The sequence below is a fragment of the Stomoxys calcitrans genome, chromosome 2, assembly GCF_963082655.1.
Source record: "Stomoxys calcitrans chromosome 2, idStoCalc2.1, whole genome shotgun sequence".
Lineage (NCBI taxonomy): Eukaryota > Metazoa > Arthropoda > Insecta > Diptera > Muscidae > Stomoxys > Stomoxys calcitrans.
In genome coordinates this window covers 3700457-3724334 of record NC_081553.1, presented here as the reverse complement: position 1 = coordinate 3724334, position 23878 = coordinate 3700457, and the positions used below count along the sequence as shown (strand labels likewise).

Here is a 23878-nt window from a genome sequence, read left to right as displayed (position 1 = left end):
ACGAAAAATGATTCTCGTTTAAGCTACACTCGCTGCCAAATGGAAGATCTAAAGAAACCAAAGGTAATGTCTCTTAGTGTCGCAAACAAATTTTGCTGTAAACGAAGCATGTTTGGTTAAAAGAATTTCTGAATTTTCGATGATTTTAACACAAGGTTTACCATTAATCAAAGTGACTTTAACATCGAAATGTGGAAGTAAGGGGAAAGTAGAACTATTTTATTGTGTGGAAAATGTGCTTCATTGCACACTCGATGAACATGGGTAGAGTGGCACATCAAATTTTTAGGGGAACATTTAAAACTTTTAACAGAGCGCTTGTTATAACAATCGCTCTATTGGTAATCACTTTTAATCGTAACATATATGTAGGCGTTTTTGCATGCATACATGAATATGTGCAAATTCACACATTTCTTTGTTCTTGTTGTTGTTGTTGCACACATAACAACATAATTATGCATGTGTGTGCGTTTTTTTTTTCTTAATGTTTTGTTTTTGTTTTTGTGTGTTTACAGGTATATGCTATAAACTTAATACTAATTAACATTGTGTTTTGTTTTTAATTTCACTTGATTTTTGTTTCGTTAACGAACATTGCCAGCATGTCCTTAAGTTTAGTTTTGTTATATTCGGGGGAGTTTTTATTATTGTTGTTGTTGTTGTTATTACTTACATTTATTCATTTTTGTATTTTGGTTAATTGTTGGCTTATCAAATTGCGAATAGAAAAATATTGAAAATGTATCAAAACGATTTGAATAAGTTTAGAGGGATAGGGGGGTCTAGCCATCCCTTGGAAAAAATCTTACAAAAATGGTAAAAAATTTCATTTGGGGAGATTTGCACTTGCACGTGTTGTTGTGATGGGGGGGGGGGGGGGGGGAATAGTTTGTGTTGGAGTTGGATTTACGATATTTGGCAACAATGGCAGATTTAGTTCCAAGTTCGGTTGTATTCTTTAAAGAGGAAGGGATTGGGGAAGTGTTTGTTTGTTTGTATTTCTTTTGCTTCATTTAAACCGGAAAAGTGAACGTCTATTTCCACAAACAACAAATTTGGTTTAATTGGTTTTTGGATTTTAATTGTCTTTCATTTGTAACCTACTAAACTAGTTGGTTTTCAAAAATAACTTGGGTTTTTGTTTTGTCTTGTTTTCGACTTAAGAGCTATAACATTTTCGTTCTAAAAACATCGATCTCGGTTTTAGTTCTCTAAAATGATTTTGTTGATTTTTTTTACATTTTTTCTCTGTGTTTGCTTGGATTTTGTTTTTGTTTTTTTCGAAGAGGGGGGTTTAGTTTTTCTCTTTGGCTTATTAATAGTACTAAAAAAGTTGAATGCTTTTTTGTTCTTGTGGTTTCAAAATTTTGTCCGCCTTGTCCTTGGTTTGGTGGAGAACTCTGAACAATGGGTCGATTAAAGAAAAACAAAATAAAATTTATATGTATTTATATATACGTGTGTTTAAGAGCGTTTGTAAAACTTTTCTATCAAAATTTAGTGTGTAAATTGCAGTGAAATTATTTCGAATCGCACTTGATTACCAAACATTCCATTGGTGTTGTGTTGGGGTGTTGGGTTTGTTGTTGACAGGCGTTACCAATCTGTCCATCGCCCGCATTGTCTCCGTTTCCCATACGGATGTTTAAGAGCGGTGCGGTCTTTTGGTTGTTGGGTTATAAGTTGAGATTCGTTTGTTGTGGGATTGAAAGGAAGGAAATGGGTAGGATTGGAGGTTGGTGGGTATTTGGTTGGCATTTGTGTGTGTCTGGAGTTTGGGAGTTGGTATTAAATAAATTCTATTAAATCATATACCCGTATATAATTTTCTTTAGTTTTTGTTGTTGTTGATTTTTCTTTAAAAATTTGAGGTGTTGGTTTTCATCAGAGTTTTGTTTTTATTTTTTTTCCTAATTTCTTGTTTGCTGAGTATGACACACGAACAGTTTGATTGGCTTTCTAAAGGTTCTCTGGTGGCCTGGTTTCGCAATGTTGCTGTGAGGGAGTGTTTTCCCCCCTGATGTGGTGGTGAGTCTGTTGCTTCCTTCTTCTGGTTGGAAATGGCACCCAACAAATACACTCACCCACCAGTAGGTGTGGGATGTCCCAATGCTTAAATGTATGTTAGCTACACATACGAGATTATGTTGTGAACAAATTCTAGAACTATTGTCTGCACTTGTTTGACTTTCATTTTTTTGTGTTTGTGTGTTTTTTTTTCGTTATCTTTTGTTTGTTGTATTTGTGTTTGCTTTTTATCTAAATTCCTTTTTATGTTTTTTTTTTTGTTTTGTTATTCTTGTTGTAGTTGTTGTTATTTTGTTTATTCGCTTTAATAATAAAAGAGAGTGTTTTCTCAAAAGGCGCGCTGCTGGAGGCGTTTTCTTTTGGGACAACGCTTCTGTTTTTAGGGTGGGGTTCGTTAATGCTTTGGCTTCCTCCTCGCCGTCGTCTTTTTCTTCAACTTGTTCTTCAGCTGGAGAGTATATTTTAAACGACACTACTGGGGGCAATGTTGGGATTATGGGTGGGCTGTTGCAGGGTTTTACTTAAAATATAAAATCGCCACAGTCCATGGCATAGTCAAAGTCCTCACCGCCCAGGTCCTCCACTGTCGAGGCATGAAAATCGAAACCCCCAATGTCGGTGTGGTATACAGCCCCACTGCAGGAGGTGTCAATTAAATTGGTGCAATGCGTAGTTGGCAGTGCGTGTAAAGTGAATGTGTCCTCACATTGAGACCATGTCAGTCCTGAAATTATAACAAAAAAAAGATTTTGTGAGATTTTCTTTCCGTTTCGCTTGGTGTATTGGGTATTAGGAGTTTTTGTTTCGGTTCCTTACCTCCGCTCCACACACCATTGGGCAGTGTCGCCCATCCCCAGCCATGACCCCAGGGCAGAGCACAGGCTAAAGCCGCCTTTGAGTCGGGATTTTTACTTAAAATCGCCACAGCAGCATCGCTTTTCACCAAAGGATTCTGATTGTAGAACGCCCGCTGTGTAGCCAATGAGCGAGAGTGTGATTTGCTGTTCGCCAATGCTTTGCGTTGTTTCACTTCAGACGTTGTGGCAGCTATACAACAGCAAGAACAAAAATAAATAAACAATAAAAACCATCACATGCTCGTATTAAAAATATGCAAATTACACAAGTTTTTGTTTATTAATAAGAGAAAATCTCTATGAAATGGAAATGGAAATTCTAGAATTTTATTATCGCTTATAAAAGACTATTAACAAACCAAGAAGGAATGGAAGAAATCGAACGGACCTAAATCACTGAATGTACTCCCTACAATGTATGGGTTGCCCAAAAAGTAATTGCGGATTTTTTAAAAGAAAGTAAATGCATTTTTAATAAAACTTAGAATGAACTTTAATCAAATATACTTTTTTTACACTTTTTTTCTAAAGCAAGCTAAAAGTAGCAGCTGATAACTGACAGAAGAAAGAATGCAATTACAGAGTCACAAGCTGTGAAAAAATTTGTCAACGCCGACTATATGAAAAATCCGCAATTACTTTTTGGGCAACCCAATACTTTCAATTGCAAAATCTGAAGAATTCGTAGAAAGTTTTCGCACTTACTTTCAGTAAGTCCTTCGCGAGCACAGGGTGTCGAGCCCTTGAGAAAATTGATCCATGTACGTAGAAGGAACTGCTGTCAATGCTTGAATTGCTGGCTTCGAAGTTGCAAAATTACATACAAATTTGGTTTGCTTGCATTTATTTCCCTCAAATAGAAACAAGTAAAAGCGCGTTTAGTTCGGCCGAGTCGAATCTTATATACCCTCCACCATGACAGCATTTGACACGTTCTTTGAATGACTTTTCCAAATATATAGGAGATATATCTACAAAATTCAGGTGGACCCTACTTGTCATGACTACTACAAGCCATAAAAAATGCGATGTTTAAAATTTCTCCTAAGTAGCTCTTGAGGCTCCAGAAGTCGAATCAGGCTACCGGTTTATATGTGAACTATATCAGGTTATAAACTAAAGGGCTGCATAAGCCGAATTAAATGAACCCTTGACAGATGTGACAGCATGCCATTGTCCTTTTAGGTTATACCGTACAAATTAATTAAAGGGTGATTGTTATCTTTTTGGCAACACTGGTTTAAACGGCTCACGCACGTTTCGTGTTTTGTCTCACATTAAACATTAAACATTGTTGGACATTAAACCACCAACACGTTTACGTAAAGTCCTAACTGAAGAAAATATCACACCAATGCATCCAGAATAAATCTTAGATTGGTTCGGTTTATGGGCTGGTGGCATCATTGGACCGTACTTCTTCAAAGATGATGCGAATCGGAAAGTAACTGTGAATGATGAGCAATACCGTGAGATGATATCAACTTTTTTTACCCAAAATGCAAGAGCTTGACTTGCATGACATGTGGTTTCAACAAGACGGTGCCACATGCCACCCAGCACGCGTAACAGTGGGCTTATTGAGAGGCGAGTTCGGGGAACATTTTATTTCACGTTCAGGGCCGGTAAATTGGCAATTTAACGTCTTTAGACTATTTTAAATATAAAATTCCTTAAAATTAGGCCGATATCCTTTGAGCGATAAGAAGTTTCGACTCTTTAAGTCGCCAGACACTGATGATGTTTCACCGGTTGAATTACAAGCTATGTCGGATAGACTGGTTCCCTGGCTTAGAGAGATATACTCTGCCTGTATCAGAAGGTCATATATACCTGTGGGATGGAGGGACACGAAGGTCATTTTCATTCCGAAATCAGGAAAACCCTACCACACGAACGCGGAAGATTTTCGTCCTTTTAGTCTGTCATCCTTTATGCTGAAGACTCTTGAGAGGTTGATAGAAACATATCTTAGGGCAAAGACGACCTTCACGACCTAGACGACTACATAGAGGGCTCTCTCGCTGTCAAGGAATATACAATGGTAGTATTTCTTGGCATTGAAGGTACTTTCAACAATGTAAAACCGACATCAATCATGAAGGAGTAGGAGTTGCTAGGCATCAACTCTACAGTAAGAAAGTTTATTAATAACTTACTTACTAAAAGATGCATGACGGCAGCCTTGGGATGTGGATCTAAAAAAATGGATGAGCAGAGGAACACCTCTAGGAGGTGTGCTGTCTCCTTTACTTTGGAATATAGCCATTAACAATATATTATTGTGTCTAGAAGAAAAAGGCGTAAAAATGACGGAGTATACTGATGACGTGCCAATTGCGGTTAGGGGAAAGTTTCCCAGCACTCTAAGTGATATACTTCAGGAAGCTCTATATGCAACAGCTAAGTGGGCTACCTAAAGTGGGCTAGGTGTAAATCAGTGCAAGGCAGAAGTAGTTCTTTTCAACAGGAGATACAAGTTGCCTACAGTGGAACCTGTATCCTTGGGTGGAGAGAATGTTCCATTTACAGAAAGCGGAAAATACCTGTGTGTTTTGCTGGACTGGAAATTGAACATTTTGGAAAAGGCAAGAAAGGCCACTCTTGCCCTATACACCTGGCTGTTTAGACAGTCATACATTGCGTATATACTGCAGTTGTCAGACCTATAATGCTATATGGTGTTGTGGTCTGGTGGACGGCGCTTCAAAAGTCAACCTACTGCTCAATACTTAACCCGATCCTTGTTTGTGCATCACAGCCGCACTGAGGACGACACCATCTGATGCACTGCCTTTAATGCTACATCTTATGCCTCTGGACATTGTGGCTACCCAAATTGCAGCGACCACTGCCCTGAGGTTAAGGGAGCTTTCTCATTGGTCATGTGGCGGCTATGGACACTGTGTTATCCTTGATACAATATCCGATGTTGCAGTCAGTGTAGATTACACCCTAACTGAGCCGCTGTTTGATAAAAATTACTGTACCACTGTTCCTGATGGAACCGATTGGAACTACGATAACCCTGGTAACAGAAGTTACATAGACTTCTATACGAATGGTTCCAAATTAAACGACCAGCTGGACTTTGGGTGTACTCTTAAGATCTAGAACTGGTCATTTCGAAAAGGTTACCCGACCACTGCAGTGTGTATCAAGCAGAGATCCTTGCAATTAAGGATATAATGTCATTACGAAGATTGACATAAATATCTTCTCAGACTGCCAGGCAGCCATAAGATCCCGGGAGAACTTATTTCTGAACACAAGAACCTGTAGCTGAACAGTTCAAAATTGACGGTAGCTGAACAGTTCAAAATTCACCTGTTTTGGGTGCCGGGCCACAGAGATATCCCAGGGAATTGTAAAGCGGATGAGCTTGCGAGACTAGGAACTACCCTACACATTCCCGGTATACTTGAATCTGTAGGTATGCCTCTAGCGACATGTAAGCTAAGTTTTCAGGACCAGGCCCGAAATGCAACGAACGGTAGATGAGGGGGCAGGCCCGAAGTGCAAAGAGGGAGCAGTGAGCATTCCAAAACTATGTGGTCTAATCTAAACTTGGAGAGGTCTACTGTTTTGCTTTCATTGGCTAGAATAGACGTCTCAGTCATTGTGTCCGTCATGACAAGTCACTGTCTAATCGCAAAACATGCTGACAAACTGAAGGGTGCCAGCAACGACTTTTGCAGAAGTTATGAGGCCATCGAAAAAGAAGAGACTATAGAACACCTTCTGTCTGTGTGTCCCACACTAGCAGTTAAAAGGAGTTCCACTTTAGGTTCTCATTTCTTTGAGAACCTGTCTGATTTAGCGGATGCGAACATTCGCAAGTTATTAGGCTTTTTAATGCGATCTGGATGGTTCAACGGTAGGAACTAGAAGGCATCTTCCTTCTTCTGTTCTTGTGGTATCACAATGGACGAGTCTGTAGTGAGTCTGATGGCAGACTGCCACTTAAACTTAACCTAACCTATTGCCTCTTAATTATGGCGACATTTTTTAGGTACTATGCCATGTAAAAATTTCTCGAGGAGGTCCTTTAGCATTGAGCTAAACTTGAGTCGGACGTAATTCATAGATATAGTTCGCCCCTTTTCCTTAATGGAATTTTCATGGGTGCAATGGAATTTGCAACACTCAAATTTTGCGCTTAATGTTTTTATACCCTCCACCATAGGATGGGGGTATACTAATTTCGTCATTCTGTTTGTAACACCTCGAAATATGCGTCTAAGACCCCATAAAGTATATATATTCTTGATCGTCGTGACATTTTAAGTCGAACTAGCCATGTCCGTCCGTCTGTCCGTTTGTCTGTCGAAAGCACGCTAACTTTTTAAGGAGTAGAGCTAGCCGCTTGAAATTTTGCACAAATACTTCTTATTAGTGTAGGTCGGTTGGTATTGTAAATGGGCCAAATCGGTCCATGTTTTGATATAGCTGCCATATAAACCGATCTTGGGTCTTGACTTCTTGCCTAGCCATGTCCGTCCGTCTGTCCGTTTGTCTGTCGAAAGCACGCTAACTTTTTAAGGAGTAGAGCTAGCCGCTTGAAATTTTGCACAAATACTTCTTATTAGTGTAGGTCGGTTGGTATTGTAAATGGGCCAAATCGGTCCATGTTTTGATATAGCTGCCATATAAACCGATCTTGGGTCTTGACTTCTTGAGCCTCTAGAGGGCGCAATTCTCGTACGATTTGAGTGAAATTTCGCACATGTTTGTGTTTTGATATCACTTCCAATAACTGCGCTAAGTATGGTTTACATTGGTCGATAACCTGATATAGCTGCCATATACACCGATCTTGGGTCTTGACTTCTTGAGCCTCTAGAGGGCGCAATTCTCGTTCGATTTGAACATGATATCATTTCCAACAACTGTGCTAAGTATGGTTCAAATCGGTCTGTAACCTGATATAGCCGCCATATAAACCGATCTTGGGTCTTGACTTCTTGAGCCTTTAGAGGGCGCAATTCTCATCCGATTTGGCACAAATTTTGTACAACGGCTCCTCCCATGGCCTTCAACACACGTTTGCAATATGTTCAGAACCGATCTATAGCTTGATACAGCTCCCACATAAACCGATCTCCCGATTTCGCTTCTTGAGCCCCGAATCGGACTATAACTTGATGTAGCTGCTCCTCCGTCCCTATTCTTTGTTTGCCTAAAAACAGATACTGCGCAAAGAACTCGACAGATGCGACCATGTGGAGGGTATATAAGATTCGTCCCGTCCGAACTTAGCTCTTATTTGCTCTACAACAGATTGCAAATCCTTGAATTAATAGGGCGACTGCACATTCTGATGTTGGTATTACAATATTTCAATGACAAATCATTCTTATATAAAATCTTTAAAACGGATTTCTGGTTAGGGCAAAGCAAGTTTCAACAAAGTTCGTCGAGAATATCTATGAAGACATTTCTATTCGAGCCAACAAACTTTCACCAGCATTTCCAAGACAGACGAGGAGGAAAAATGTTCGCAGCTCATACAGGGCATTGTAAATGAATCAATTTCTAATTAAAATGTAACAAGAGCCTTGAACATGGTTGAGACAGCCCAGAGATAGCTGATTGGGGTGGAGATGGTGGGCAGAGGAGGTGGATGCTGCATATAGCAAAAGTATCATTGAAAAGCTTAATGGCGACTATATCAAAGACAATGCACAACTAGCCTTAACCTAGGCAGTGGCAAATATATGAGTTGGTGGTCGATAGGAGTATGGTTAGAGTTAAAGCATAAAATAGATGACGTTAACATTTACACTTACGTCGTATGCGTACCAATGGTCTGCGTAAGACATTCATTAAATGGGGTTTGTCCACGACCAATTCAATCTGGGGAGGGGGTGGCAACTGTGAAAGAGATTTAAAATAGATTATAATAAATGCGCACACACATTAACGAACAAACAAACAAACAAACAAACACAAGGGCACTCAAACACACGCATACTCATGCGAATTCACAATAGTACCACCGAACACATATGACTGTCGGATCAAAGTATGGGAATAGAATACGATGGGTGATAATAAAAGTGACATCAACGCCAACTTCCGACATCGAACCAAACCAAATAAGCTAACTCAGCCGACCGACAATCAGCCCGCCAGCATGCCCAGCCAACAAGCTAGCAGCCAGGAAGACAGAAAAGCAGGCAGGCAGGCTAACTAACGTAATTAGATTGTTTTCTTATTTTATGGAACTGTATTGTTTTTTATTCATTCGCCTCGCTTTCATTTCATTGTTCGATGCTTGTTGCCATTGCCGTTGCGGCTGTTGTTCTTGTTGTCTGTTTTTATTGTTTTTTATCATCGCTTTCCATTCATCCGTGCATTGAATGAATTGTGGTATTTGCAATAATGTCCCAGCGGGCGAGAGGGACAGCAGGGTGAAGGATGAGCAGCACGGACGGCTTACTGTGGACGACAAACACTAAAGCTTGGTGTTGAGCAGGGGCGCCATTCTCCATCCGCCAAAACCTTTCGCTAATTCTCCAGCCACCGTAGTTTGCTTCATGATAGTTTACCATAATACACACACACACACACACACACACTTATACACACACTTCTACTTCTACGTATTGAACGAACACAACATTAGTACTCACTGTTTTTGTAATGGCATCGATCCATTCACTGTGTCCAGCGGAAGGAGAGCAGACAAAAAAAGAAAAAGTTTTAATGGTAGACAACAGACAATGGCGCTGCTTCATCAGCATACCTAACTTCCTGCTCTGACTTGGCCAGCATCCAATAGACCTTGGATCGCTTTCTTCTCGAGCCCAAGGCTATTAGCTGTGAGACACTACAACCATCGGGTAGTGGAGGACGCCTGGGTATTTGTCCAGTCCAGTGTGCTATGGCCAACATTTCGGGCGCTTCTTTGACAAGGATTTTTCCCGCAGGCGATGAGCGTCCCGGTTCTGTAAACCAGGCCATCGTCGAGTCATCGTAAAGCACCACCCACTCTTCAGCCCATCGATTCCAGAGAAGTTGTTCTGCAAACATACAAAAGAAAACAAAATAGTTTAAAGAATATCTTAAACAAGGGATAAAAAAATCAATAAAAAGGTATTTAGTTCGGCCGGGCCGAACTTTCGATACCAACCAAACCTCTCGTCATAATGCAGTGAAAAATGCTTCATTTATGAACTCATAGCAGCTTTCTTATATATAAAATTCAATTTGTGTTGGTTGGTTTGTTTGTCGGTTTATTTGTTTGTTCCGCATAGACCCAAAAACGACTGAACCGATTACCTTGAAATTTTCACAGATTGTGTAAGTTGGTCTGGAAGGAAACATAGGCTATATAATTTTTTGATGTCGGAAGGGGGGGGGCGGACCCTCCCCCTTACCCCAAAAGTACTACCCAAAAATAAAAGTGGACCGAAGGTATTCTGGAGTGACAATATGGGACTCAAATGAAAGGTATTTGGGAGTAGATTGCGAATATGGTCAGGAAGGAGAAATAGGCTTTATAATTTTTAGATTTCGGAAGGGGGCGGACCTTTCCCCGTTATTCGAAAATACCACCCAAAATAAAAAGTGGATCGATCGGGACAATATGGGCATCAAATGAAAGCTATTGGAAAAAAGTATACGAATATGGTATGAAATTTGAGTCTAAGTACCCATCGGGCCGCCCCAACCCCAAAGCTCCCCCCATCAGACATATTGGTCGTTAATTTCAATATGGGGCTTCAATGGAAGGTATTCGTGAGTAGATTTCAGATCAGTTCAGATTGAAGTATAGGAGGCCACCCTTCAAAGACGCCATTAGGCCTATTATAACTATATGATACTTGGTTGAACAGATTATCTTAAAATTTTCATAGATTGTGTATGTTTGTCTGGAAGGAAAAATTGGCTACATAATTTTTAGATATCGGGTGGAAGCGGACCCTCCCTTTCCCCAAAAACGCCACCCATATCCGAAAGTGATCCAATGGCCACATAAAGTATCAAATGAAAGGTATTGGAGACTAGAAAACGAATATGGTATTAAAATTTGGTTACTTCGCACAGTTCTTGGAAGTCATAGCAGAACACTACATGCAAAAATTTCAGCCAAATTGAACAAAAATTGCGGCATCGGTTTATATGGGAGCTATATCTAAATCTGGATCGATATGGCCCATTTGCAATCCCCAACGACCTACATCAATATTAAATATCTGTGCCAAATTTCAAGCAGTTAGCTTTACGCGTTCGACCTCTATCTCAGAACGTCGAGACGATCAAGAATTATATACTATATGAGGACGATTATTTCGAGCTGTTACAAACGGAATGACTAGATTAGTATACCCCCATCCTATGGTTGTGAGTATAAAAACTAAAGAGTTAAGACCGATCTCTCTATTTAAGGTCTTTGGCGATAAAAGGCGCATTAATTGTCCGATTTCGACGAAATTTGAAACGATAAGTTGTGTTAGGCCCTTCGGTATATGTAAATCTGAACCCCGATCGGTTCAGATTTGCATATAGCTGCCATATAGACCGATCTCTTGATTTAAGGTTTTCGGTCCATAAAGGGCGCATTTATTGTCCGATGTCGCCGAAATTTAGGACAGTGTGTTAGGTTAGGATCTTTGAAATATTTCACTAATTTGGCTCAGATCGGTCCAGATTTGAATATAGCTGCCATATAGACCCATCTCTTGATTAAAGGTCTTGCGCCCATACAAGGCACATTTATTGTCCGATTTCGCCGAAATTTGGGACAGTGAGGTGTGATAGGCTCTTCGACATTCCTCTTAAATTTGACCTATATCGGTTCAGATTTGGATATAACTGCCATATAGACCGATCTCTCGATTTAAAGTCTTGGACCCATAAAAGGCGTATTTATATACCGATTTCGCTGAAGTTTGACACAGTGATTTATGTAAGCATTTTCGACATACTTGTCGTATATGGTAGAGATCGGTCCATATTTGAATATATCTACCAAAAAGACCAATATTTTGTTCTACATAATTGAACAATGATTTGTGCCTATTAGACCACTCAATGTCCGCGCTGCATTTGGTCCAAATCGGCGATAGTCCGATATAGCTGCTATGGGGTCATAAAGTATGCATTTTTCGCCGGATTATGACGAAAGGGCGTTTACATATATACCCGAGGTAGTGGGTATCCAAAGTTCGGCCCAGCCAAACTTAACGCCTTTTTCCTTGTTTTCGTCACTTGTTTCGTTCGCCAACTCAGCTGTTTTCCCTCCATAAAATTAGCTGTTTTCAATGAATAGGCGAACGAATTTAGTGACAAAAAAATTTTGTGGTCTTGGCCGTTTGTTTGTTTGATTAAAGAAGATTACATTTGCAATCACATTTTATACATAAAAAATTTTAAGATTGAATTAAAAAAATAATTTTTATTGAACGGACCATATTTGTACAGGGTGGCTGATGAAAGCCGCTACCAAAAAAAAATGTAATAACTTTTTTTCTATTTAATAATAATAATTTAATAATTAATTTAATTAATTAATTAATTAATTTAATTAATAATAATTTAATAATTAATTTAATAATTTAATTTAACATGAATAAAAGAAAAATGTATTCCATACACCGAAAAAAAAATGTAGCAATATTCATCATTGTAGCAATATTCATCAGCCACCCTGTATATAGCTACCATACAGACTAATCACTCGTCCAATGGTCTAAGACATTGAATTGTGATAGACCTCTCGACGTATCTGACGAGTTTAGATCAGGCCAAACTTGATGTAAGGAGGTTAATATGTATATCCGAGGGTTGGTGGGTAATCAAAGTTCGGCCCGGCTGAACTTAATGCGGTTTTATTTATTGTTTAAAGCAACTGTAGTTACTCTACCCGAATAAGTTATGACAAGGATGGGCCATATTCTTTAAGAGTGCATTTATATAAACCTTAAGACTTCAGTCCATTGTGCGAGATTCTATTCTTTGGCAAATGCTTCTTTCTTTTCTCCAGGCAACTACTATTTTCACATACCGACATTCGACAGTGCTCAAGGTTGATTGTCATCTAAGAAATAATTTTGGTATTTTATGAAAAATTCCTTCAATGGATTTTCTATGTCCATGTGAAATGGAAATTGACAGACCAGAGAACCCTTCAGGCGGCATCATTTTTACAAATCACTTTATGTCCTTGACTAGCCAAGTACTTTGCTTTGAACATGAACGTGAACAACCTCAGTGAAATGGTTATGAGCAAATTCTATTGTTTTTGGGCAACCTTTCACTGCCACCACCCCCCCCCCCCCCTCAGTTGACAATGAGGATAGAGATGACGATGATGGCGGCTATGCTCGTGATGGCCTAAAATTGGTAGTTGTGTGACTTTCAGATGTCATTTATTTATTTTTATTTCTATTCCAAAAGGTCTTTTCATCCATGAGCAGCCAGCCTCTCAGGGAGGGAGAAAGAGGCAGAATTTCTTGTAAGTTATCGTTGTAACATAAACTCAATCGAAATGACCATTATTTATTAACGGTCTCATTTTGATGGCTGTGAAAACGTTGTGATTTGTGAAAAGTGGTAGCTGCTGTCAGCGCTGCCTCAATAGTTTCTCCATTGTTGCGTCGATTGGGACAACTGCTTGCCTCAACAAAGCCATTGTTTTGTTTTTTTTATTATTAGTGTGGTGCACCATCTGTTTTATCATTAAGCCAGGAACCGAAACGGCATCCCAGAGGCCAAACATCGCACATACATACAATCAACAGTCAGAATTGAACACATATCCTATACCTTATCGTTTGTGTACATGTGTGTGTATGTGTGTGTATGTGTGTGTGTGTGTGTGTTGGACTCTTGTGTTTTTAATATTTTATAATACGCAGCCATAAACAAACAACTTCGACATGAAGCTTTGGTTCCTGTCATTTTTATCGATGGATGGATGGAGCGGAAACATTCTATGCCATCAGCAAATAAAAATGAAAAGTCCAGACCCCAAAAGCCCATGTCACTCACAAGCAGACACATATCCATCCACCCAGCTAGTCATAACATACATTCATGTGTGCCTGTGTATTGGAGACGGAACAAGTTTTCCGTCTATGTAGATAGAACTGGATGTCTCGGAAAATGCGTTTGATCGAGTGGGGAGTTGGAAGAGGGGAGTGAGAGAATTGGCATTGGCACTGTCATTGTCGTTGTTTTATAAAATTTTAATGTGACAACTGTAAAATTCCACAGCATCATTCGTTGTGGAGCATTTTGTGTGATAATGGTGTCTGTGGTCTCGCCTTGCCTTGTTTTGTTGGCCATACCCATGCCATGACCTTTATGACTGCCGTCATTGTCATCATTATGATCGTTATCCTTGGCATCATCATCACCATCAACATCATCCTCATGGTTGTCTTCGTCATCGCTGCCATCGTTACTTGTCATATTTTCCCAACCACAGGCTGTAGTTCCAACAACCATTTTCATCCATTCGTCCACAACGACGCAGACACAACGTTTGTAAGTCATGGTGGCACAACATAGGGCAATACCCGCAATCTCATGGGTCCAAACTGTCAAACACTTTTTAGTGGCAGTAAACATGGATTACTCCCGGCTGCCGCCTGGTGCTGCGGATGCGTGTGCCATTGGGCTTTTTTGCCCCCTCCCTCCCCCGCCCCTCCTACTAGCCAGCTTTGCTTACTCATTGGATGGCGCCTCGGCAAGGAACCGTGATTCGAGTGTTTTGTTTTATCGCCTGACTTACGGGATTTTTTTGGAGAAGCATTCAATATGACATTTCACTGCAAATGATGTGAAGAAGGAGTGACGGAGCGGCGGCGATGGTGGGTGGCAATGCCAACGACAGCGCCAAAATTGACAAATTCGCCAAAGTGGTCATTAGAGTCAATTAACCGGAAACGGAAGCTTTTACGAAAAATTTCGGCTGAAGATTATGTGCCTTCTTCATTTCTCTCACGACCAGTGTGATAGAGGGATAATCTGTCAATTTGTGCGAAGGAAGTCAATATGGGCTTTTCGGGTATGAAGATTGTAATGATGAACGTTCTTTTGCATAACGTTCATTTTGTTCATGGTAATTTTGAAATTTTACACCCAAAAGAAAATACACTTCCCTTCTTCGACGCTGCCCTGGACGGTAAAAGCATTTGGCTATTAAGTTTGACAATCGGATGGGTTGAAGTACAATCAGGTTTAAAGTGATTAAAGGGGGAGGCTCTTTGTAGTCAGTTCGTAGATGGTAGTTAGTGTTGTCGAGGAAAAGGGAAACACAAAGCCTTATGAAAAACAAGTAAAAAGGCGTTAAGTTCTTAGGATACCCACCACCTCAGGTATAAATGTAAACCACCTTTCGTCAAAATCCGGCGAAAAATGCATACCCTATGCCCCATAGCAGCTATATCGAAATATGTTCCGATTTTGACCAAATACTAATAAGTACAAGTCATTACTCAATTGTGTATAACAAAATGATGGTCTTTTTAGTAGCTAAAACTAAAAATAAACCGATCTGAACCATATACGACAAGGATGTCGAAAAGCCTAATATAAGTCACTGTGTCAAATTTTAGTAGAATCGGATAATAAATGCGCCTTTTATGAGGCCAAGACTTTAAATCGAGAGATCGGTCTATATGACAGCTATGTCCAAGTCTGGACCGATCAGTGCCAAATTGAAGAAAAATGTCGAAGGGCCTAACACAACTCACTATCCCAAATTTCAGAAAAATCGGAAAACGAATGTGACTTTTATGGGCCCAAGACCCTAAATTGACGTATCGGTCTATATGGCAGCTATATCCAAATCTGGACCGATCTCAGCCAAATTGTAGAAGGATGCCGAAGGGCCTAACACAACCCACTGTCCCAAATTTCAGCAAAATCGGATAATAAATGTGGCCTTTAAGGGCATAAGACCCTAAATCGGAGGATCGATCTATATGGCAGCTATATCAAGATATAGTCCGATATAGCCCATCTTCGAACTTAACCTGCTTATGAACAAGAAAATAATCTGTGCAAAGTTTCAGCTCAATATCTCTATTTTTAAAGACCGCAGCGTGATTTCAACAGACAGACGGACGGACATGGCTAGATCGTCTTAGATTTTTACGCTGATCAAGAATATATAAATATACTTCATAGGGTCGGAAATGGATATTTCGATGTATTGCAAGCGGAATGACAAAATGAATGTACCCCCCATTCTTCGGTGGTGGGTATAAAGATATATCCATTCCAATAACTAAACATTATTATAATCTGATTGCTCTTACACAGAATAAAATGGAAATGGGTTTCAATCACGCAGTTATTTGATCCAATTATTTTTTTAATTACGAAAATGATAATATCGATCACAGTTTTTTGAAAAAATGATTGAAAAAGTTTTCAATTAAATACAATAACATAGAAAAACATAAATCTTGGTTTAATTAAGAAATTTGTATATTCAATTAAAAATTTCGCTAATATCGGTCCTATAAAGGAATTTGCATTATTAATAAACGATTTTGCAATATGCATATATGACAAGGTGAAAAATTAAATCGGTTGTCAACTCAATGAGGCAATTTATCGGAAATCGTTTAACTGACTTAGTTCAAGTATATAATGATAACTTATCATAAATGAACAAGTAAACAAGTAAGAGCGTGCTAAGTTCGGCCGGCCCGAATCTTATATACCCTCCACCATGGATCGCATTTGTCGAGTTCTATGCGCGGTATCTCTTGGTAGGCAAACAAAGAATATTGAATAAGAACTGTTATGCGCCTTGTAGGGGCTCAAGAAGCAAAATCGGGAGATAGGTTTATATGGGAGCTGTATCAAGCTATTGATCGATTCAGCCCATATTAGACACGTATGTTGAAGGTGATGAGAAAAGCCGTTGTACAAAATATCTGCCAAATCGGATGATAATTGCGCCCTCTAGAGGCCCAGATCGGTTTACATGACAGCTGTATCAGTCATAATAAAACACCTCATGCCAAATTTCAGTCAAATCGGATGAGAATTGCCCCCTCTGGAGGCTAAAGAAGTCAAGACCCCAGATCGGTTTATGTGACAGCTATATCAAAACATGGACCTATTTGTCCCATTTACAATCCCAACTGACCAACACTAATAATAAGTATTTGTGCAAAATTTCAAGCGGCTGCCTTTACTCCTTCGAAAGTTAGCGTGCTTTCGACAGACAGACGGACGGACATAGCTAGATCGACTTAAAATGGCATGACGATGAAGAGTATATATACTTTATGGGGTCTCACAGGTGTTACAAACAGAATGAGTAAATGAATATACCCCCTATCCTACCGTGGTGGGTATAAAAAAGTTTTCTTAAAATGTATGGCATTAAAATATATATTTTTATACCCTACACCACTATTGTGGTACATGGTAATATAACTTAGTGCATTTGTTTGTAACACCCAGAAGAAAGAAAGATAGACCCTTTGATAAATATACCGATCGACTTAGAATCGCTTTCTGATTCGATTTAGTTATGTCCGTCTGTCTGTCTGTCCGTCCGTCTATCCATGTTAATTTGTGTACAAAGTTCAGGTCGCAGTTTTCACCCGATCGATACTAAATTTTGGGTACAGACATGTTTTTCGGCTTAGAGACGAAACCTGTAGAAATTGGAAGAAATCGGTAGAGACTTAGCTCCCATATATACGAATATACGTCCGATTTGCAATAATAATGCAATAACATAGTCATTTGTTAACCGATTCTCTCGAAATTTGGCAGAAAGGATTTACTCTTTACTCTCGACATTACAGATGAATTCCGTGGAAATCGGTTCAGATTTAGATATAGCTCTATATCTAAATCTAAATCGGGCTATATATATATATCGCCCGATTTTCACTCCTAGAGCCACTGCAAGCGCATTTACCGACCAATCTTGCCAAAATTTCGCACTACGCTTTCCTCAACGACTACCACAATATTTGATAAGTTTGGTCGAAATCGGTTCAGATTTACATATATTAGGTTGCCCAAAAAGTAACGGATTCGACGTCTGTAAGGTTGAGCTAAGAAAATATAAGGGCGAGCTGAGAAAGGCTCCTAGGTACAAGATGCTTTCAATAATGTAAAACCGACATCAATCTTGACGGAGTTGGAGTTGCCAGGCATCAACTCTACCGTAAGAAAGTTTATTAATAATTTACTTACTAAAAGATGCATTGCGGCAGGCTTGGGATCTGTGGATCTTAAAAGATGGGTCAGCAGAGGAACACCTCTAGGAGGTGTACTATCTCCTCTACTTTGGAATAAAGCCATTAACAATATATTGGGTTGCCCAAAAAGTAATTGCGGATTTTTCATATAAACGGCGTTGACAATTTTTTCACAGCTTGTGACTCTGTAATTGCATTCTTTCTTCTGTCAGTTATCAGCTGTTATTTTTAGTTTGCTTTAGAAAAAAAGTGTAAAAAAAGTATATTTGATTAAAGTTTATTCTAAGTTTTATTAAAAATGCATTTACTTTCTTTTAAAAATCCGCAATTACTTTTTGGGCAACCCAATATTTTTGTCTCTGGAAAAAAAGGCGTAAAAGTGATGGCGTATGCTGATGAGGTAGCAATTGCGGTTAGGGAAAGTTTCCCAGCAATCTAAGAGATATACTTCAGTAAGCTCTACGTGCAACAGCTAAGTGGGCTACCGAAAGTGGTTTAGGTATAAATCCGTGTAGACAGAAGTAGTTCTTTTCAGCAGGAGATGCAAGTTGCCTACAGTGGAACCTGTCTCCTTGGCTGGAGAGAATGTTCCATTTACAGAAAGCGCAAAATACTTGGGTGTTTTGCTGGACTGGAAATTGAACTTCAAATTCAACATTTTGGAATAGGCAAGAAAGGCCACTCTTGCCCTATACACCTGCAAGAGAGCCATTGGCTAAGTTTGGGGGTTTAGATCGTGTGTTATGCATTGGGTATATACTGCAGTTGTCAGACCTATAATGCTATATGGTGTTGTGGTCTGGTGGACGGCGCTTCAAAAGTGCACCTACTGCTCAACACTTAACCGGATCCAAAGGATGGCTTGTTTGTGCTTCACAGCCGCACTGGGGACGACACCATCTGATGCACTGCATTTAGTGATACATCTTATGCCTCTGGACATTGTGGCTACCCAAATGGCAGCGACGGTGCCGTGTCCGGCTACGGACACTGTGTTATCCTTGATACAATATCCGATGTTCCAGACAGTGTGGCTTACACCGTACCTGAGCCGCTGTTTGATAAAAATTACTGTACCGCTATTCCTGATGGAACCGATTGGAACTACGATATCCCCGATAACAGAAGTTACATGGACTTCTATACGGAAGGTTTCAAACTAAATGACCAGGTGTACCACAGCAGTGTGTATCAAGCAGAGATCCTTGCAATTAAGGAAGTAGTGGGATGGCTAAGATATAATGTCATTACGAAGATTGACATAAATATCTTCTCAGACAGCCAGGCAGCCATAAAATCCCTGGAGAACGTATTTCTGAATACAAAAACCGCCCTCGACTGTCGCAGATCTCTCAATGAGATGGCCGAACAGTTCAAAATTCACCTGTTTTGGGTGCCGGGCCACAAAGATATCCCAGGGAATTGTAAAGCGGATGAGCTTGCGAGACTAGGAACTACCCTACACATTCCCGATATACTGGAATCTGTAGGTAAGCCTCTAGTTTTCAGGACCAGGCCCAAAATGCAACGAATGATAGATTGTCACAAAGAGGGGTCTGTAAGCATTTCAAGCTATGTGGCCTAATGTAGAATTGAAAAGGTCTACGGCTTTGCTGTCATTGGCTAGAACATACGTCTTAGTCATTGTGTCCATCATAACAAGTCACTGTCTAATCGCAAAACATGCTAACAGACTTTTGCAGTAGCTGTGAGGACATCGAAGAACAAGAAACTATAGAACACATTCTGTGTGTGTGTGTCCCGCGCTAGCAGTCAGAAGGAGTTCCTCTTTAGGTTCTCATTTTTTGAGAACTTGTCTGATTTAGCGGATGTGAACATTCCCAAGTATGCTAGGAACTAGAAGGCATCTTGCTTCTTCTGTTCCTGTGGTATTACAATGGACGAAAACGTCTAAGTGAGACTGATGGCAGACTGCCACTTAAACCTAATCTAACCTAGTGTAATTTCAAGCCCCTATTTTCCACACAGTCCGTCCGTCCTTTCGCTACATCCTTGCCCATTCCACCCAAATGATTTCATTATCGCAGCTTTCATTCATTCATTCAAAATGGGCTTGAACCGAATATATTCACTGTTATTCGGAAACTTTGCTGTGTCATACAAGTGTGAATTGCACTTGTGCTGATTTGGCACATTATAACAATGTGTCGTTGACATTGTTGCTATTGCCGTTGCTGCTGCTGCTGCTGCTGATGTTATTGTTACTACTACTCACTCCGATTTTCTGTGTACTCGTATAACTTTTGTACACATTTTTACATACTAGCCTCTACATAAATGCCACCATTTCTATTTGCACATGCACAAACACACACACACACATATGAGGTTTGTATAACTAACAGGAGCAACAGTACCAAACAGCATGAGGATGAGTTTCTAGAGATTTTGCAGGAGACGATCTTCCGGTTGTTGGTGGTAGAGGTGCAAACTGAGTTTAAGGAGACGAGTAATGAAATTCAATGTTTCTTTAGGGAGGCGGGGGAGGGTGCCAATGTACAATAGTTAGCCGTAGTTTGACTTGCTGAGTCTCTTATAAATGCGCTTCCACAATGGATGGCAGTGGTACGTTTACTCATTTTTAATGAGCAAAGAAAAATTAAAAATTGGGCAATAAATCCCCATCATTTGAATGGAAGATCCTAGATCCTAAATCTATATGGCAACAGATTGGGCCCCTTTTAGTTCTTATCCAACTCAAGGAGGAAAGTGGTATGAGTGCAACATTTTCTTTTTATATCCTCCACCATAGGATGGGGGGTATACTAATTTCGTCATTCTGTTTGTAACTACTCGAAATATTCGTCTGAGACCCCATAAAGTATATATATTCTTGGTCATCGCGACATTTTATGTCGATCTAGCCATGTCCGTCCGTCTGTCCGTCCGTCCGTCCGCCCGTTTGTCTGTCGAAAGCACGCTAACTTCCGAAGGAGTAAAGCTAGCCGCTTGAAACTTTGCACAAATACTTCTTATTAGTGTAGGTCGGTTGGTATTGTAAATGGGCCATATCGGTCCATGTTTTGATATAGCTGCCATATAAACCGATCTTGGGTCTTGATTACTTGAGCCTCTAGAGAGCGCAATTCTTATCCAATTGGAATGAAATGTTGCACGACGTGTTTTATTATGATATTCAACAATTGTGCCAAATATGGTTCAAATCGGTTCATAACCTGATATAGCCGCCATATAAACCGATCTTGTTTCTTGACTTCTTGAGCCTCTAGAGTGCGTAATTCTTATCCGATTAAAATGAAATTTTGCACGACGTGTTTTGTTATGATATCCAACAATTGTGCTAAATATGGTTCATATCGGTTTATAACCTGATATAGCTGCCATATAAACCGATCTTGGGTCTTGACTTCTTGAACCTCTAGAGTGCGCAATTCTTATCCGTGTGCCAAATTTGGTTCAAATCGGTTCATAACCTGATATAGCTGCCATATAAACCGATCTTGGGTCTTGACTTCTTGAGCCTCTAGAGTGCGCAATTCTTATCCGATTGGAATGAAATTTTGCACGACCTGTTGTGTTATGATATCCAACAACTTTGCCAAGTATGGTTCAAATCGGTTCATAACCTGATATAGCTGCCATATAAACCGATCTTGGGTCTTGACTTCTTGAGACTCTAGAGGGCGCAATTCTTAACCTATTTGAATGAATTTTTGCACGAAGTATTTTGTCATGACACCAAACAACTGCGCCAAGTATGGTTCAAATTGGTTAATAACCTCATATATGTGTCAAATAAGGTTCAAATCGGTTCATAACCTGATATAGCTGCCATATAAACCGATCTGTGATTTTGACTTCTTGAGCCTCTAGAGGTCGCAATTATTATCCGATTTGCCTGAAATTTTGTCCGACGGATTCTCTCATGACCATCAACATACACGTTTATTATGGTCTGAATCAATCTATAACCTGGTACAGCTCCCATATAAATCGATCTCTATATTTTACTCCTTGAGCCCCCAAAGGGCTCAATTCTTATTCGAATTGGCTGACATTTTACACAGGTCTCCAATATATAATTTAATTGTGGTCCAAACTGGACCATATCTTGATATCGCTCTAATAGCAGAGCAAATCTTTTCTTATAACCTTTTTTGCCTAAGAAGAGATGCCGGGAAAAGAACTCGACAAATGCGATCCATGGTGAAGGGTATATAAGATTCGGCCCGGCCGAACTTAGCACTTGCAAAGTCTATACCATGATAATAATAGATGGACAGGCCGAAATAGGGAAATCCTTCAATCGTCTTAGAATTGTTCGACTATCAGGAAAAGATAGGCTCGTAAGTCTATATTTCGACATTTTGTAAACGAAATGACAAACTAAATAAACCCGCCATGCTATGGCAGTGGATATAAATAATAAAACTGCCCACATATTTCTATGAAATTTTCTTGAAATTTTCAGAGATGGTGCATAATTATCCCGTGGTGAAAGTAGGTTACTACATTTTTTGATATCTGAAGGGGGGGGGGGGGGGGGGGCGGACCCTCCCCCTTACCCTAATTTTCAGAAACCCCACATCTCGGAGATGGGTGGTGCGATTTGAGCGAAGTTTTGTGTGCTCTCTTAAATTCCCTAAAAATAAAAATGAGGTATACAATTTTCGGATGGGGTATCTAGCGGGCAGCCCCACCCCCAAAACCTACCAAACATATATTTAGAACAATCACGACAATATGGGACTCAAATGAAAGGTATTTAGGATAAGAAAACATATCTGATATCCAATTGTCGGACCAAGTGCTAGGGGGACCACCCCAAACCCCAAAACATTCGGACATATTTACGGACCATGGTAACGAGAATTGGCCAGATAGCCTCCATGTCAGACATAGGGCACAACAGCTGATTAGTTTTATGCGAACCACGTAATAGCAGGAATGGTACCGCTAGACCTTCATGCCAAGGAACGTTATGGACTTTTCAAGGCGAAAGTGAACAACAGTGAAACTACGCAAGACAGCACAAATGGAATAAGAGAAGAGACTACAAGAAAGCGTCATATACGATGGGAGAACGAAGCACACGGGAGATGAATCTCAAATTTAATTTGTGTGAAGTTTTGTATAGAATTGCCAAACTCGCTAAATGAAAGTCATCACCCTTATAAGTAATCCACAAGGATTATTTGCCGACACCACGTTTCTACCCGGCAAGTCAATTTAGGTCTTTGTTCATTAGGGAGAAGACTTTTTTGTTTTTTTCTCAAAAATTATTTCTTTTGCACGAATGAATGATGTTGTCTATACAACAGTAAAATAACACATATTCCGTAGAAATATTTAAAAAGATAACGCACAAACCACTTTGAAAATAAATTTTTGTGATTTTTTTTACGAATCAATTTAAATATGAGATTTTACCAAATCTTAAATAAAAATCTCATCAAAAAATGATACAGAGATATGAGGTTGTAAAAAAGTCATCACCCTAATATCCATATATTGTCCGATCTGCACCTCATTGCGCAAGGATAGAAACGGGTCCGCCAAAACTCAAATTTCAGTGAAATCGAGTGAAAAATGCACAATTTATTGCCTCGAGACTTCAAGGCAGGATCAGGGCTTTAGCCCGGTTTAATGGGATCAGGAAGTCAATTTTATATACAAAAAAAATATCTGGAAAATTATGAATACCCAATAAATACCAACGCATTGGGAATTTACCGGCAAGAATCCCATCTTTACTCATGTTGAGTATCCAGGTTTAATATCGAGAAGCAATCTCCAACAATTCAAACCAGTGTGCTATGT

At 39.7% G+C, this 23878-nt stretch overlaps 1 protein-coding gene across 2 annotated transcripts in view; it reads right to left on the bottom strand.

Annotated features, from left to right (window-relative positions):
* Positions 1-896: 896 nt before the first annotated feature.
* Positions 897-23878, bottom strand: part of LOC106083759 (uncharacterized) — an 80714-nt gene continuing 57732 nt past the window's right edge. For both annotated transcript variants that reach the window (XM_059363738.1, XM_059363739.1), the window contains exons 4-8: positions 9637-9913; positions 9524-9551; positions 8678-8762; positions 2848-3078; positions 897-2755 (exon numbers count right to left, since the gene is read on the bottom strand). In XM_059363738.1, the coding sequence (XP_059219721.1) occupies positions 2553-2755; positions 2848-3078; positions 8678-8762; positions 9524-9551; positions 9637-9913 (824 nt within the window). In that variant the 3' untranslated portion in view covers positions 897-2552. The remainder of the gene's footprint in view (positions 2756-2847; positions 3079-8677; positions 8763-9523; positions 9552-9636; positions 9914-23878) is intronic.